The sequence below is a fragment of the Chiloscyllium punctatum genome, chromosome 20 (genome assembly GCF_047496795.1).
Source record: "Chiloscyllium punctatum isolate Juve2018m chromosome 20, sChiPun1.3, whole genome shotgun sequence".
Taxonomy (NCBI): domain Eukaryota; kingdom Metazoa; phylum Chordata; class Chondrichthyes; order Orectolobiformes; family Hemiscylliidae; genus Chiloscyllium; species Chiloscyllium punctatum.
The window spans coordinates 41,138,110-41,157,262 of NC_092758.1; the positions used below are offsets into that span (position 1 = coordinate 41,138,110).

The window sequence follows — 19,153 nt, forward strand, 5'->3', positions numbered from 1 at the left end:
TTTCATAAGGATTCTGAAACCAGACTACATATTGAAAAAATATTCTGTATCCATAGTACCTATGAGACTAGTTAGCTCAATTCCACAAATCTGGAAAGGAAGGGGAGGGTGTATGAGATCCTGATGGAACTGATCAGGTCAGGACAGCAGAGTGCAGGATTGCTACACCAGCAAAAGTGTTCGTTGTCAGGTAAGAGTCAGAAATCCTAGAATCAGGCTGAACCCACCATTTTGAATTGACCTGACTTTGTAACAACCCAACCTGCTAACTCAATAAATAAACAATTGCATTCAAATTGCATAAGGTACAGAAGCAGAACGTTCAGTCCAACCATTCCATGCCAAACATAATCCCAAACTAAACTAGTCCCACCTGCCTGTTTCTGGCCCATATCCCTCCAAGTCTTTCCTATTCATATCCTCAACCAAATGACTTTTAAGCATTGTAATTGTACACGTCCACAACTTCCTCAAGAAGTCCATTCTACATGCGAAGCACCCTGTATGTAAAAAAACTGCCCCTCGTGTTGTTTTTAAATCTTTCTCCTCTCACCTTAAAAATGCGCCCACTAGATTTGAAATCCCCCATCCTAGGGAAAAGACAACTATCATTAATTCTATCTATACACTTCATTATTTTGTAAACTTCTATGAGCTTGCCACTCTATTTCCTACGTTCCATTAAAAAAAATTCCCCGCCGTACAGCCTTTCTTTATAACTCAAACCTCCCACACCAGGCAACATTCTGGTAAATATCCTCTGAATCCTCTCCAGCTTAATAGTATCCTTCCTATAACTGGGTGACCAGAACTGGGCACAGTATTCCAGAAGACACCTCACCAATGTCCTGTACAACCTCAACATCACATCCCAACTCCTATAGTCAAAGGGCAGAGCAATGAAGACAAGTGTGCCAAATGCCTTTTTAACCACCCTGTCTATATGTGATGCAAATGTCAAAGAATTATATACCTGTATCCCTAAGTCCCTCTGTTTTATAACACTGCCCAAGGTCCTACCACTATTGTATAAAGCCCTATCCTTATTTGTTGTACTAAAATGCAATACCTCGCATTTATCCAGATTGAATTTCATCTGCCATTTTTCAGCCCATTGACCCATTTTATCAAGGTCCATTTGTAATCTTAGAAACCTTCTTCACTATCTACTATGTCACCAATTTTGATGTCGTCCACAAACTTACTAGCTATGCCTTCTATATTCTCATTCAAATCATTTATATAAATGACAAACAAAAGAGGACCCAGAACCGATCCCTGTGGAACACCGCTGGTCACAGGCCTCCAGTCCCAAAAGCAACCCTCCACCTTTATCTCTGTCTCCTGCCATTAAGCCAATTATGTATCCAATTGACAAGCTCAGCCTCTATCCTATGTAACCTAACTTTACTAATTAGTCTACCATCTGGATCCTTGTCAAAGGTTTTACTAAAGTCCAAGTAAACAATGTCTGTTGCTCTGCCATCATCAATCTTTATCGTAACTTCCTCAAAAATGTCAATCAAACTTGTGAGACCCAATTTTCCGCTCTCAAAACCATGCTGACTATCCTTAATCAATTTTTGCCTTTCTAAATGACCATAGATCCTATCTTTTATAATCACCTCCAACAACTTATCCACAACCGAAGTCAGACGCACAGGTTGATAATTCCCCGGTTTCTCCTCACCTTTCTTAAACAAAGATAGAACATTAGCCACCTTGCCTGTAGTTATAGATGATGCAAATATTTCTGCAAGGAGACTTGCAATTTCCTCCCTTACTTCCTACTACATTCTGGAATACAAAGATTTATCCACCTTTATATTCTCTAAGATCTCTCAAAAGTCCTCTTTTGTAACATTAACTGTTTTTAAAACATTAACATTTATTTCTCTGCATTCTCTAGATTCCATTTCTTTCTGCACAGTAAAAACTGGCACAAAATATTAATTTAATATCTCTCCCATCTCCTGGGGTTCAACACAAAGATCTTGATCTTTAAGAGGCCCTAATCTCTGTCTAGTTGCCCTCTTACTCTTAATGTATTTGTAGAATCTCTTTGGATCATCTTTAACCTTATCTGCCAATGCTATCTCATATCCCCTCTTTGCCTTCAAATTTTCTTTCTTAAGAATGCCCCTGAATTCTTTATATGGATTAAGAGATTCAATTGAACCAAGTTGTCTATATTCAAAATAAGATTCTCTTTTATTCTTGACCAGAAACTCAATATCTTTATTCATCCGTTGTTCCTTAATCTTACCAGTTTTACCCTTCACTCTGACAGGAACATAAAGCCTCTGAACATTCGTTACCATTCTTGAAAGCATCCCTCTTGTCAGACATCCCTTTATCTGTGAACTGTCTACTCCAATCAACTTTTGAAAGTTGTTGTATCATACCATTAAAATTTGGTTTACTCGAATTAAAACCTTTAACTTTTATGGAAGGCTTATCCTTTTCCATAACCATTTTGAAACCAATAGAATTATGATTGCTAGACTCAAAGTGTTCGCCTACTTTTACTTCAGCCACCAGTCCTGCCTTACTTATCCACATATTGATAAAAACTTTCTTGAACACATTTAACAAATTATTCACTATCCAAACCTTTAAACACTATATTAGTCCCAGTCAATGCTTGGAAAATTAAAATCCCCTATCGTTTCAACCTTATTACGCTTACACTTACCCGTGATCTCCTTACATATTTGTTTCTCAATTTCTCTCTTACTATTGGGGGACAATAGTACAATCCCATCAATCTTTCCTTTTTTATTTATAATTTCTATCCATATATTTTCACTGGATGATATTTCAGAAATATCTTCTCTAATTACAGCAGTAATGCATTCCTTAATTGAAAATGCCACCCTCCCTCCTTTCTTGCCTCCTTTTCTATCCTTCCTATAGCATCTAAAACATAGAACATTGAGTTGCCAGTCCTGTCCATCTCTCAGCTAAGTTTCAATAATAGTTATAATTTCTATGTAGTCCCAATCCCATGTTTTTAAACATGCCCTGAGTTCACCAGCCTTACCTGTGAGACTCCTTGCATTGAAATAAAGGCAATCTGGTTCTTCTGAGTTACTACATACTTTGAATCTTTCTTGTCTTTCTTTTCTAATTGACATGCTTTGTTCACATTCAGAACCTTCCCCATCAAACTTTCTATTTACACTGCTACTTAGAATTCCTCCCCTCCCCCTCTTGATCAGTATAAAGTCTCCCTTAATGGAACAAGTAAATCTCCCAGCTAAGAAATTGGTCCCTTTCTAGTTTAGGTTTGACCCAGCCTTTTTGAACAGATCTTTTCTATCCAAAAAACATTTCAATTGTCCAAAAATCTGAATCCCTGAACAATACACCACCTCTTCACCACTGATTTATCTCCTTTATGCTTTTATTCCTTCCCTTGTTTGAGTTTGCCATTGGGAGTAAACCAGACATTACCACTTTTAAGGTTCTATTTTTTAATCTTCTACCAAACAAAATGCAACCTTGTTCCATACCTGAACATAGATTATATTATAACCTATGTACTGCATCAGGAAGTATCCTGTTTGTTGAATCTGGATATTCTTGGATCTGAATCAGTTGGGTAAAAACTGGTTCTTGATGTGCCTGTAACTCAGCCACATTAGGGAGATTTAAACAATCCGTGGATAAGCACATGGATGATAATGGGATAGTGTAAGGGGATGAGCTGAGAATAGTTCACAGGTCGGCGCAACATTGAGGGCCGAAGGGCCTGTTCTGCGCTGTATTGTTCTATGATCTAACCTGTAAAATTCACTCTGAACTGCTTTAATCTTTTCCCTAAAAATGTCATTCCTACTCAATTTAACAATATGCTTGAAACGTTTAGAGACATCCTTAATCCCACCACCAGGAAAGTAACAAACCATCCTCCATTTACTCTCAGTGACACAGAAGCTCCTGTCTATCCCCCTGACAGAGAGTCCCCAAAACAATAATTCTATTAAGTTTTGTCAAATGCTGCCTAATGTAGGAATTATTCCTAATGTCCAATAATTGACTGCCCCTTCCACATTCCTTGGAGAGACTATCCCCTTCAACAGTTCCAAAAACTGAGTATCTATTTGATTGGGTGACATGGTGCCTCAGTAGTTATCTTTGCTGCCTCACAGCACCAGGGACCTGAGTTCAATTCCAGCCTCGGGCAGCTGTCTGTGTGGAGTTTGCACGTTCTCCCTGTGTCTGTATGGATTTCCTCTGGGTGCTCTGATTTCCTCCCACAGTCCGAAGATGTGCAGGTTAGGTGAATTGGCCGTGCTAAATTGCCCTTAGTGTTCAGGGATGAGTAGGTCAGGTGCATTATTCAGGGTAAATATAGGATAATAGGGTTGCAGAACTGGTCTAGGTGGGTTACTCTTTGGATGGTGAATGTGGACTTGTTGGGCCGAAGAGCCTGTTTCCACACTATAGGGTTTCTATGATTCTACAGAGGAATATTCTCACAGGCCTCTAATAAAGGAAGAAGGAGAACAGAAGAAGAAAACTAAAACAAGCCAATAATGTTTTTCATCATAATACACAAATATAAATTTGCTTCTCAGGGCCAGTAAAGGTGTTTAGCAGTAATTGTAGAATTAATGTGATGTTAAAAACCCAATTACACTTCATTTAATGTGTAACTTCATGATGGGTTCAAGCCTTACAATACAAATCTTTCGATCAGTTCATTTTTTTTAGTATATATATGTAATTGTTCAAGGGACATGGGCATCACTGGTGAGGTTACAATGTATTCCCCATTCCTAATTACCTTCGGAAAAATGGTAGTGAGCTGATTACTTGAACCAGTGCAATCCTAGGGAGTATAGGGACATCTACTGTGCTATTGTGAAGGGAGTTCCAGGATTTTGATGCAGCATTAGTGAACGAACAGCAATTGTATTTCCAAGTCACGGGTGAGCAGCTTGGAAGGGATCTTGCAGATGGCCATGTTCCCATATATCTACTGCCCTTGCCCTTTCAGGTGGTTGAGGTTGCAGATTTGGCAGGTACTGTTGGAGGATGCTTGTAGAATTACTTCAGTGCATCTTGTAGATGGTACATATTGCTGTCACTTTGTAAGCTCCATTGTCCTTGAGAATGTTGAGCTCCTTGAGTTTTGTTGGACCTACACCCAGAAAAGCAAGTGGGAAATATTCCATTGCACTCCTGATTTCATAGAATAAAATAATCCCTACAGTGCGAAAGTAGGCCATTTAGCCCATCCAGTCCCACAATGACCCTCCAAAAAGCATCCACCCAGATACAGCCCCCTAACCTATCCCTGTAGCCCTGCATTTACCATGGCTAATCTACCTAGCTTCACATCTGTGAACATTATAGGCCAATCTAGCATGACCAATCAACCTAACCTGTACATCTTTGGACTGTGGGAGGAAACTGGAGCACCTAGCAGAAAACCCACACAAGACAGAGAGAATGTGCAAACTCCACACAGACTGTCATCCAAGGGTGGAATCAAACCTGGGGACCTGCTGCTATGAGGCAGCAGTGCTAACCACTGAACCATTTTGCTGAACCCATTTCTGTGTTGTAGCTGGTGGATTGGCATTGGGAAACCAGTAGATGAGTTAACCCAAATAAAATTCCTCATCTTTGATCTGTTCTTGTAGCCAATGGATTTATGTGGCTAGTCCATTTTGGTCAATGCCCATGGTGTTGTTGGTAGGGGCTTCAATCATGGTAATGCTATTGAATGGCAAGGGCCAATGTTGGGATTCTTTGATTTTGTCAATATTCATTGATTGGCACTTGTGAGGTGCTCATGTTACTTTTGACTTATCAGCCTAAGCCTAGATTTTCCAACACTTTTCTGATGATTGAGAATAGACTGAAAGGGAGATAATTGTGGGTTGGAGTTGTCCTGCTATTAGTGGACAGGACACACCTGGTGGATTTTCCACACTGGCAAGTAGATTCCGAGGGCACAGTTAAATATGGCAGGACTTTCGGGCTTAGACTTGTTCCATTAGTTGCATGCTTACTTAGCGCCTTCTATTGCATGCTACAGCTGCTATTTTGTGGGTAAACAGTTCTTCACCAGGTTGGTACCTCATTTTTAGGTACATCTGGTGCTGCTGCTGGCATGTCCTCCTGCACTGTTCATTGAATTAGGGTTGGATCTCTTAGCTTGATGTTAGTGGTAGAGTGAGGATACACAAGGCCATGAGGTTACAGTACCACATATTGAATACAAGTACAACAAATTCTGGTAATATGAAATAAACGTAGGGAATGCCGGAGAAACCCAACAGGTCTGGCAGAGAACCAGAGTTAATGTTTCAAGTCCAATGTGAGTCTTCTTAGAACCATTTGGTTGAAAACATCTCTATTGTTGTTGATGGTTCACAGAATTGCTAGATCCATTTAGCATGTGATAGTGCCACATAACACAATGGTAGGCATCCTCAATGTGAAGATGGAACTCAAGTCTTCACAATGACTGTGCAGTCATCCCTTCTACTAGTACTGTCATGGACAGATACATCTGTGGCAGGTAGATAGAGTCATCAAGTCATAGAGATGTACAGCACAGAAACAGACCATTCAGTCCAACTCGTCCATGCTGACCAGATATTCCAATCTAATCTAATCCATTTGCCAACACTTGGCCCATATCCCTCTTAACCCTTCCTATTCATACACTCATCCAAATGTCTTTTAAATGTTGCAATGGTACCAGCCTCCACCACTTCCTCTGGCAGCTCATTACATACACACACCACCCTCTGTGTGAAAAAGTTGCCTCTTGGGTCTCTTTTATATCTTTCCTTTCTCACCCTAAACCTATGCCAGCTAGGTCTGGACTCTCCCACCCCAGGGAAAAGACTTTGTCTGTTTATCCTATCCATGCCCCCTCATGATTTTATAAACCTCTTTAAGGTCACCCCTCAGCCTCCAATGCTCCAGGGAAAACAGCCCCAACCTATTCAGCCTCTCCTTCTAGCTCAAATCCACCAACTCTGGCAACATCTTTTCTGAACCCTTTCAAGTTTCACAGCATCCTTCCAATCGGAAGGAGGCCAGAATTGCTCACAATATTCTAAAAGTGGCCTAACCAGTGTCCAGTACAGCCGCAACATGATTTCCCAAATCCTAAAGTCAATATTCTGACCAATAAATCAAGTATGTTTTTCCCTCTAGTTGTTCCCTCACCACCTACCTCAGACCCAATCTGTCAGTTATTTCGGAATTAACCAACTCATTCAGTAGTGGTGCTACTGAGCCACTTGTGAAAATAGATATTAAAGATCTCACCCAGTGTACACTCTGTGTCCTTGACATCCTCAGTACCTCCTACAGTTGCTGTTCATCATGGAGGAATATTGATTCAACAGCCAAAGTGGTCTGTAGGTGTTACAGTACAATTGTTACAGTACTGTTGGTTGGAAGTAAAATATTAACAGAATTTACTGGCATAAGTCATTACATTGTAGTTAGTTCTTGTGCAACCCCACGTTATAGAAAAGTCATGCTTTAGAAACAACATTTAAAATATTGGTGCTGTAATCACATTACAGCCAATGCACGTTTTAAAAGTTTGTGCTGTAGAAACAGCGTCCCCAGTTTGTCAACTGCGTTACAGTGAATTCATGTTGATGAAACGCGCATTATAACAGAACCACCTGTATAAATATTTTGTAAGTTTTCAGTAGTTTTTGAATGTTATTTTCTGAAAATAACTTCTTTCCTTGTCTTGTTTCACATGTGTGTCTGCCCTGTAGAGGCCTGTTTAACAGCAGTACCCGGTAAGCCATTTTATTTTGTTTTAAACATTATTCATTTATCAAAGCAATTAGATTTTATTTAAAAGGAATATGTTTGGCAATTTTTATTTGCTTCTAAATCAAATTATTTGTTAACAAAATACTGTCAACTGTATAATATTAACCTAGCTGCAGGTGGATTAAACATACAGTATTGAGAGTGCAGAGGAGTACATAGTGAAACAATTGCACACTCCTAAATTACTGTTGTGATGTAGTGGATCATATTTCATTGGAATAATGTCTTAATATTGTTAAACTCACCAATAGGGGTATCATTGGTCTTTTAGTGAAATTTCATCCTGTACCATATACAAATGGTAACCAGGATCCCATGACATTATAGACTCAATTTACTTTCAAAAGAGCTTACCCGGTGATTCTGGCAGAAGTTTGTGATGCTCAGCAGTTAGTTCTTCCATAACACACATTAGATAAATTCCAAGCAGAATGATAAACTCTTCCTACTGCTCTGTTTCTACCCATGGAAACATTCTCCTTCAAGGTTTTCTGTTGCTTGTACAGACATTGATTTGTATCTTACCTTTTACTGCTTATGTCTCAGATTTACAGTCTCTACAGTATGGACATCACCCTGCTGTTTGACTGTGTGTACTGAGTAAACAGTTTTATTTAGTGGTTGCTGAGCATGCAGCTTGGCATATGTTCTTTGTAATTGTATCTTTCAAATATCTATAATTATTTTCTATGCTAAGCATTCACTACTCGATGCAGTCTCTTATGCTAGTGTTTCAGCACTGAAAATCATTTTGCTAGATTGCTTGGGAAGCCAGAGAGCAGCCTTTCTTACATGAGTACTTAAAGCTGATATCTGCTTTAAGTGTTTGCCATGACTTTATTATCCATCTGGTATCCTGCCATGATCTACCAGTTCAAGAGATGACACTGACCCCATTTTTTCCCAATGTCCTACAGGAGTGACCATGTATGCTACATCTTTCTTTCTACCTTGGTCCTTTCCCAAGTAGTTGCAGCACTTGGGCATTACGACATTTTCCTCATTTTTGTATTCACCTGTTTTGAGAAATCCTTGAAGTAAAGTTTGGCATTGTTCCCATGCATGAAACAAAAAGGTTTCAGCATGGATGGCTAAAAAGGCACTGACAATAATGAGTGATTGTCATGAATCATCTGATAATTTGTTATACAGTAATTATCTGAAGAACTGCATTACAAGGAAGTAAAACGGTGAAGTCAAGAGCATGGTCAATTTCACTGGAATACCCAAAGCAGTTCAAGACATGTGTCATTGTATTATTAATGGTTTAAGACACAGAAACTTAGAAAATGAGTGTAGGAGTAGGCCATTCAGCCCTTCAAGCCTGCTCCATCTTTCAATATGATCATGGCTGATAATCCAGCACAGTACCTTGTTCCTGCCTTATCCCAAGAACTTTTGATCCCTTTAGCTCTAAGAAATATATCTAGCTCCTTCTTAAAAAGATTCAATGTTTTGGTCTTAACCATACTGTGGCAGAGAATTCCATAGGCTCATGCTTCCCTGGATGAAGAAATTTCTCCTCATCTCAGTTTATTAGTCTAAATATAGTCATTTCTAACCTAGTGAGTTGAGTAGCCAACTGTGTAATGCTTGAATGACATAATGAAAGACCATAAACAATGACAACTGCAGACCCACCATGGTTGGATTTATGCTCAACCCCAGAAAGATGCAAAGTGGGTGTAAAATTGAATGCATGGCATCACCTGTTGACTACCTGCCTTCGCTGTTATTTCACCAGCAACTGGGTGGCCCATCTGACCTACTGACCTCAGCCTAATTGAGACCCATAAGACATTTCAAAAGTGGCCACTTCAGGGCATTTCCTCCCCCCCCCAATCATCACTGGCATTTAACCAGCAGCAGCAGTTACACAGACCAAGTGAACTTGTTAGTAGTTTGTAGCTGCCTTCTATTTGGACATCTAGTGCCCTATCTCCCCCAGGTTAGTGTTATGTTTGCACCCTGTTGGGTGAGGGTTGCCTGCATTTCCATTATTGGCCACCAATCATGGTGCTGCTGTTGAGTCTAGACATCTGTAGGTCATTTTATTGGTCTTTAACTCATGGATGCAGAACCTCCTCTTAGATCTGAAATAATTAACTGGCCAACAGCAAAAAATTCAACTGAGAGCTTCTTGATCACATGGAGGCAGGACCATCCCACAGTTCAAAGATGTGCAGATTAGGTGAATTGGCCATGCTAAATTGCCCGTAATGTTAGGTGAAGGGGTAAATGTAGAGGAATGGGTCTGTGTGGGTTGCTCTTCAGAGGGTCGGTGTGGACCTGTTGGGCCAAAGGGCCTGTTTCCACACTGTAAGTAATCTAATCTAATCTAATCTAAAATCCCTAATGGAATAACTCCACAGAGGCACCCTGTCACCAAGTCACCCACAATTTACACACAAAGAGTCCTTGACACAGATCTAGTTCCCTCAGAACCAACTCTCAGACAGAATAGGATGTCTGGCACTCCTGTTTATGTCTGTCAGCAGGGGTCCCTGGATTGCATCAAATTAACAATCCCAATCAGGAAACTCCTATTCTGAGGTCCACCTGACTGATCACATTATAATCACTACATCTAACATTTAAATGGAAATCAGAATCAATATCTTCATGTAAAGTGATGGCAAGTTAATCATGTTAGACTACCCTTCATCAGGGATCCTCTCAATTATTATCATTGAACAAACAAGTGATAAGCAAATTCTTTATAATATTAGTTCTCAAAAGCTGTCTTTGAAAATGCCAGCTGAATGTAGACAGAGACATTACAGAAAATCTGAGTAATATACTGTACTCAACTAGTTAAAGGCGGAATTGGTCAATGACATTAAAAAGACTGTAATTGGGACAGATGTGCAATAATGTATTAAGTGGCTGACAGCAATTTTATTGCTCTTTTTTGATTTTACAACTCTAATTATATCCATTTAGATTCAGGCAGGAAATATTCAGCAAAATCACTTTTTCAAATTTTCTATTTACCATAGAAGAGGTTTGCACACTGGTAATTACAGAAGCTTTTCCAGAAGATTCGGGATTGTATAATTGTGTTGCAACTAACCGGTTTGGTGCGACATCATGCTGTGCCCAGCTCACGGTCTATTCAGGTACAGTATGTACTGCATTGAGTGACCTGAACTCAAAAGCATTAAACAAAAATGCATGCTGGCACCATACAATAGTTTGCATGTGCAATGCAAATCATATTCCATAAAATTGACTTCATTTAAAGAGTCTTACAAAACATTATCTGCAATAAAAATGTAACAACTTATTAGCAGTTTTAATTTCTGATCATGGTTCAAAATATCCAGTTATGTAAAAGTCTTATTAAATGGACACACTCTCTAGAATTTGAATATTCTCTGATCCTACTAATCCTAGAGGAAAATTACCTTAATTGCTATGTTGTAAATGCATTCAAAAAGCTTTTTAAAATTCAGTGTATAGTGGCCAGAGCACCTCCACCACCTGTCTTCCCAACCCCACTATTGCATTGTGTAGCTCTACTCAATGCTACCAAAGTGACAATTGTTCTCATTAGTCTCAAAGGTAAGCCTGACAATATTTTTCAGCATTTAATATAGGGCACTTGAAATATAAAAAAACTATAGCATTAGACTAGACAATATTAATTGCCTGGGTAAGATTCTCCATTAAAATTTGTTCACTGTCCTTTCATTGCTCTTGTATATCATCCTTGCTTTTCTATTAATTTTCTCAACCACAGAACTGATTATTTAACAAAAACATGTATCCTCATCAAGGAGAACACTGAATGAATTATGCATTTGCAAAATTTTCAGTTGAGCATTGGAAAGTAAAACATTAGCCCAATTTTTTTATATCCAGTATCAATATTTAGTGCTTTCAGTTTACATGTTCAATATCCTTACATTACAATTTAAACAGCAACATCTCTTTCGTACACGAGGCAGATGTAGGAGTTCAAAAGGTAATGATGGAGGAGCCTCAGCCCCTCACCAATTATCTATTGGTTTGCGGTTCTGACAGCTTCTCTGGATGAGAGCAGGCTGACTATGACACATGGTGCAGGAAACCATTCAAGCATGGAGCGTACAAATGAATTCACATGGTTTAGGAGATAGTGTAGTTCAGGGAATATAAATGGAAATAGTTCAGAAATATAAATTGAATATAAATTGTTTTCTGAAGGCATGAACGTGAGTGCCAAAGACGATGCTGGTTTCCCAAAACCAAGGTAAAGGACATTTCAGGGCTGGAGAGGAACCAATAGTTGGAGTGGAATGATCTGGTTGTCATAGTACACTTAGATACCAATGGCAAACGTAAAACTAAGAAAGAGGTTCTGCTGAGTAGTATGCACAGTGAGAGGCTGAATTGAAAAGCACAGGCACAGGGTAATAATCTTTGGACTGCTACCTGAGCCACTGGCATAGGACAAATAAGATTAGACAGTGAAATGAGTGACTCAAAGATTGGGTGAAAGAAATGGGTTTCAGTTTATTGTGCAAATTATGTTTGTAGTTTATTGTTATTATTTGGTAACTTGGATTCAAAGTGGAGGAAGAACACATTTTAATTTTCAGTTCTATGAAAGTCACTTTAATAACAAAGGTAAGAAAGTTATTTTAAGCAGTGAACTCAAAAAAAGATTCCCAAGAAAGTACGCAATTTAGTTAAATTCCTCAATCATCTACCTGGAGAGTTAATTGCTTGTTTACAAAGTTGAGTTTCCTGTTACATAAACAAATGGAGAAGTCAGATTAGCAGAATGGCAGATGTTTACTTTGTAGAAGTCTGTAGGCTATGAGAGTTAGTAGAAATATTGAGAATGTCAGGAGGAGGAAAAAGTAATCCAAGATGGAGGACGGGAAAAATTTCTGGCTGTAACTGGCTGCTCCTTTTATTTTTGAAGTATTTTAGGTGTTGAAGGTGATCGAATTCCAAAAGCAGCAATTGCTGTTATAGATGCCTTGGCATTGTTTTGGAACTTTGGAGGAAAAAAAAGTCAAAACAACGGCACTTTTTTAAAAGGGAGAGGGACAGACAAAAGCAGCATATGGTGAGGTCAGGGTAGGAGAGAGAGAAAGAGGGAGAGAAAGAAACCCACATTACTAACTGACACAGAAGTGAATCTGTTCAGTAACTGCCTTTGCTGTTGAATTCATGTATCGCTGGACATTGACGTGCATCGGGGAAATTAACAAACAGTGAAATTCACAATTAATCTTGGAGGAACCTGTTTGAGAGAGGTCACAGCATAGAAACAGATAAGTGAATAGTTTTAAGTGTGGCCTTGGGGCCTTGCTGTAAGTCTGCAGTACTGAATAGAGTGGGTTCTTTCTTGATTATATGTTTTTATTGAGATATGTCTCTTGATTAAACTTAAAAATATAAGCCATAAGTATTAAGTTAGCCTGGAACAGTGTTTTGTAGAGCAATAAGATGGTGTTATTTTCTGGATCTGTAGATTGGAAGAAGCAGAAGTGGCTCTTAGTAGAGTGATATGATCTTCTTGTCAGACGTGGGAATTTAGGGAGAATTTACTTGTTACTGAGGATTATATGTGCAATAAATACCATTGGTTGTGAATCCCATCGCATTGAATGGATCAGCTGGAGTGACAGTAACAGGGAATGAGGAATTTACAAGATCCAGGGGGTGTAATGGATGGCAGTTATAGGAAGGGAGAAAAGTCGCAGACACTGTCACCTCAAAGGAAGAGAGGTAGGCAGCTCATGCAGGAGTCCTCTGTGGCTATCCCCATTTCAAACAAGTATGCTGTTTTGGAAAATGGAGGGGGTGATGGATTCTCAGGGGAATGTAGCACAAACAGCCAAGTTTCTGGTATTGAAACAGGCTTAAATGCAATGAGGGTTAGGTAAGGTTCTAAGAGATTGATTGTGTTAGGGGACTCTCTAGTCCAAGATACAGACAGACCTTTCTGTGACCAACAGTGAAGAATTAGAATGGTGCATTGCTTCCCTGGTGCCAGAATCCAGGATGTCTCAGAGACGGTGCAGACTATTCTCAAGAGGGAGAGGACCCAGCAAGAGGTCATTGTACACATTGGAACCAACGACATAGGAAGAGAAAAGGATGAAATTCTGAACGGTGAATACAGAGAGTTAGGCAGAAATTTAAAATGGAGGTCCTTGAGTGTAGTAATATCTGGATTACTCCCAGTGCTACGAGCTAGTGATGGTAGGAATAGGAGGATACAGCAGATGAATGTGTGGCTGAGGAGCTGGTTAATAGGAGAAGGATTCACATTTTTGGATGATTGGAATCTCTTTTAGGGTAGAAGTGACCTGCACAAGAAGGAGGGATTGCACCTAAATTGGAAGGGGACTAATATACTGGCAGGGAGATTTGCTCGAGCTGCTCAGGAGGATTTAAACTAGTACAGTAGGGGGTGGGATCCAGGGAAATAGTGAGGAAAGGGATCGATCTGAGACTGGTACAGTTGAGAACAGAAGTGAGTCAAACAGTCAGGGCAGGCAGGGACAAGGTAGGACTAATAAATTAAACTGCATTTATTTCAATGCAAGGGGCCTAACAGGGAAGGCAGATGAACTCAGGGCATGGTTAGGAACATGGGACTGGGATATTAAAGCAATTACAGAAACATGGCTCAGGGATGGGCAGGACTGGCAGCTTTATGTTCCATGATACAAATGTGACAGGAAGGACAGAAAGGGCAGCAAGAGAGGAGGGGGAGTGGCATTTTTGATAAGGGATAGCATTACAGCTGTACTTAGGGAGGATATTTCTGGAAATAAATCCAGGGAAGTTATTTGGGTGGAACTGAGAAATAAGAAAGGGATGATCACCTTATTGGGATTGTATTATAGATCCCCTAATAGTCAGAGGGAAATTGAGAAACAAATTTGTAAGGCGATCTGTTATCTGTAGGAATAATATGGTGGTTATGGTAGGGGATTTTAACTTTCCAAACATAAACTGGGACTGCTGTAGTGTTAAGGTTTAGATGGAGAGGAATTTGTTAAGTGTGTACAAGAAAATCTTTTGATTCAGAATGTGGATGTACCTACTAGAGAAGGTGCAAAGCGTGACCTACTCTTGGGAAATAAGGCAGGGCAGGTGACTGAGGTGTCAATGGGGGAGCACTTTGGGGTCAGCAACCATAATTCTATTAGTTTTAAGATATTAATGGAAAAAGGTAGAACTTCAACTTTTAGATCTGGTCTAAGTTGGAGAAAGGCCAATTTTGATGGTATTAGGCAAGAAGTTTCAAAAGCTGATTGGAGGCAGATGTTCGCAGGTAAAGGGACGGCTGGAAAATGGGAAGCCTTCAGAAATGAGATAACGAGAGTCTAGAGACAGTATATTCCTGTTAGGGTGAAAGGGAAGGCTGGTAGGTATAGGAATGCTGGATGACTAAAGAAATTGAGAGTTTGGTTAAGAAAAAGAAGGAAGCATGTGTCAGGTATAGACAAGATAGATCAAGTGAATCCTTAGAAGAGTATAAAGGCAGTAGGAGTATACTTAAGAGAGAAATCACAAAGGCAAATAGGGAACATGAAATAGCTTTGGCAAATAGAGTTAAGGAGAATCCAAAGTGTTTTTACAAATACATTAGGGACAAAAGGGTAACTAGGGAGAGAATAGGGCCCCTCAAAGATCAGCAAGGCAGCCTTTGTGTGGAGCCGCAGGAAATGGGGAAGATACTAATTAAGTATTTTGCATCAGTATTTACTGTGGAAAAGGACGTGGAAGATATAGAATGTAGGGATATAGATGGTGACACCTTGAAAAATGTCCATATTACAGAGCAGGAAGTGTTGGATGTCTTGAAATGCATAAAAGTGGATAAATCCCCAGGACCTGACCAGGTGTACTCTCAAACTCTATGGGAAGCTAGGGAAGTGATTGCTGGGCCTCTTGCTTAGATATTTGTATCATTGATAGTCACAGGTGAGGTGCTGGAAGACTGGAGGTTGGCTAATGTTTAAGAAAGATGGTGAGGATGAGCCAGGGAACTATAAACCAGTGAGAGCCTGACGTTAGTGGTGGGCATGTTGTTTGAGGGAATCCTGAGGGACAGGATATACGTGTATTTAGAAAGGCAAGGACTGATTAGGGACAGGCAACATGGCTTTGTGATCGCAACTTCCCTTCCCGCATGGTTGACGATGCCCTCCAGCACATCTCCTCCACTTAACGAACCACCGCCCTTAAACCCCACACCTCCCAATGCAACAAAGCCAGAACCCTTCTGGTCTTCACCTTCCACCCCACCAACCTCTGCATACAATACAACCCCACCAACCTCCACCACTTCTGCCTCCTCCAAACAGACCCCCACCAGAGATATATTCCCCGTGCACCCCACCCCTATCAGCGTTCCAAAAAGACCATTCCCTCCGTGACTCCCTCATCAGGTCCACACCCCCACAACCCACTCCTGACACCTTCCCTGCCACCGCAGGAAGTGCAAAACCTGCGCCCACACCACTCCCCTCACCTCTGTCCAAGGCCTAAGGGATCCTTCCACATCCATCAGAAATTCATCTGCACCTACACCAATGTCAACTATTGCATCTGTTGCACCCGGTGTGGTCTCCTCTACATCGGGGAGACAGGATGCCTTCTTGCAGATCGTTTCAGAGAAGATCTCTGCGATACCTGCACCCACCAACCCCACCACCCCATGGCTAATCATATCAGCTCCCCTTCCCACCCCATCAAGGACACACAGGTCCTGGGCCTCCTCCATTACCACCTGATGCCTGGAGGAGGAACGCCCCATATTCTGCCTTGGGACCCTGCAACCACACGGGATGAATGTAGATTTCAACAGCTTCCTCATTTCCCGTCTTCCCACATTATCCCAGTCCCAAGCCTCCAACTCCGGCACCACCCTTTGGACCTGTCCATCACTGCCCCCCTCCCCCAACCTACCACCTTCTCCCTCACTTTCATCCACCTGTTGCTTTCCCAGCTACCTCCCCCCAACTCCACCCCCTCCCATTTATCTCTCGGCCCCAATCCACGAGCCTCCTCAAAACATCTACTGCTCCTCGGATGCTGCCTGACCCGCGGTGTGTTTCCAGCACCACACTTTTGACTCTGATCTTCAGCATCTGCAGTCCTCGCTTTCTGTGTCGGAAATCATGTCTCACAAACTTGATTGAGTTTTTTGAAGAAGTAACAAAAAGGATTAATGAGGTCAGAAGCGGTAGACGTGATCTATATGGACTTCAGTAAGGTGTTTAACAAAGTTGCCCATGGGAGACTGGTTAGCAAGGTTAGATCTCTCAGAATACAGGGAGAACTAGCCATTTGGATACAGAACTGGCTCAAAGGTCGAAGACAGAGAGGGTGCTGGTGGAGGGTTGTTTTTCAGGTTGGAGGCCTGTGACCAGTGGAGTGCCACATGGATCATTGCTGAGTCCACTACTTTTTGTCATTTATATAAATGATTTGGATATGAGCTTAAGAGGTATAGTCAGTAAGTTTGTAGATGACACCAAAATCGGAGGTGTAGTGGACAGCGAAGAAGGTTACCTCGGATAACAATGGGACCTTGATCAGATGAGCCAATGGGCTGAGAAGTAGCAGATGGATTTTAATTCAGATAAATATGAGGTGCTGCATTTTGAGAAAGCAAATCTTAGCAGGACTTATACACTTAATGGTAAGGTCCTAGGGAGTGTTGCTGAACAAAGAGACCTTGGAGTGCAGGTTCATAGCTCCTTGAAAGTGGAGTCGCAGGTAGATAGGATAGTGAAGAAGGCATTTGGTATGCTTTCCTTCATTGGTCAGAGTATTAAGCACAGTGGCACAGTGGTTAGCACTGCTGCCTCACAGCGCCAGGGACCTGGGTTCAATTCCTGCCTCAGGCGACTGACTGTGTGGAGTTTGCACATTCTCCCCATGTCCCCCTGCACCCACCAACTCCACCACCCCATGGCTAATCATATCAGCTCCCCTTCCCACCCCATCAAGGACACACAGGTCCTGGGCCTCCTCCATTACCACTCCATTAAGTATGGGCCAGGTGCTGGCAGGTTGGACTAGATTGGGTTGGGATATCTGGTCAGCATGGACGAAATGGACTGAAGGATCTGTTTCTGTGTTGTACATCTGTATGACTGTCTGACTCTATGTAGCCAAACTATCAGAGACTAGAAAATGCCTTTGGATAATTAGAGCTGAAAGTATATCTTAAATTGTAATCTGAGGAAAAGGAATAGAGAAAGGAATTTGAGTAACACTTAATGAGTTATGATTGGAGAGATACTTCATTGGGATTGATGATTGAAAAAGATATGGTTGGGAAAAAGGTTTAACCTTCATTTTGCTGATCATGTTAAGCACTTTCTAAATTATTATATATACTGCTTTTTTTCTCTTTTGTGTGTTACAATCCTAGCTCATGGTAAAGCTGGACAAATCAGAATCCAGGGTGACTTGATCTGAAGTTCATTTTTGCAGTTGGTTTTATGGTGGATAACCACTTAACATATTCACACAAAATTAAATGTGTGTCTACAGATGTACTCCACAATGGAGAAAGAGATGAAGCTCTGAAGAGTCATCTATAATTAGGGGGACAGATAGTATCCTTTGCAAGCCGGATCGGGAGTCTCGCATGGTGTGTTGCCTGCCCGGTGCCAGGGTGCGAGACATCTCTGACCGGCTTGAAAGGATATTGGAGCGGGAGGGGGAGGATCCAGTTGTTGTGGTCCACGTTGGTACCAACAACATAGGCAAGACTAGGGTGGAGGACCTGTTTGGGCATTACGAAGCACTAGGCAGGAAATTGAAGCACAGGTCCTCAAGGGTCATAATCTCCGGATTACTGCCCGAGCCACATGCCAATTGGCATAGGGACAAGAAAATTAGGCAAGTAAATATGTGGCTAAGGGATTGGTGTGGGAAAGAGGGATTCCACTTCATGGGGCATTGGCATCAGTTTTGGAACAGGGGGGATCTGTACCGTTGGGACGGTCTCCACCTGAACCGATCAGGTACCAATGTTCTAGTGAAGAGGATAAATAGGGTGGTCAGTAGGACTTTAAACTTCTGAGTTGGGGGGAAGGGAAAGTGAAAGCGACAGGGAGTATGGAGGTAAATGGAAAGATAAGCAGCAGGATAGCATGTTTCCAGGCGGATTTAAAATTGAGGCAGACTGAGAATGCAGAAAAAAGCAAGGATAACTTAGGACATATGACTTACAACATCTCTAATAAGGAAGTTAGCATTAAGGCACTTTACCTGAATGCTCGTAGCATTCATAACAAAGCCGATGAATTAATGGCACAGATAATAGTGAATGATTATGATGTAGTAGGCATCACAG

The 19,153-nt window shown here is 41.0% G+C and overlaps 1 protein-coding gene across 4 annotated transcripts in view; it reads left to right on the top strand.

Moving 5' to 3' along the window:
- Positions 1-19,153, top strand: part of LOC140492070 (myotilin-like) — a 153,424-nt gene that overhangs the window by 47,394 nt on the left and 86,877 nt on the right. For all 4 annotated transcript variants that reach the window (XM_072590745.1, XM_072590747.1, XM_072590746.1 and 1 more), the window contains 2 exons: positions 7,767-7,790; positions 10,827-10,946. In XM_072590745.1, coding sequence (XP_072446846.1) covers positions 7,767-7,790; positions 10,827-10,946 — 144 coding nt within the window. The remainder of the gene's footprint in view (positions 1-7,766; positions 7,791-10,826; positions 10,947-19,153) is intronic.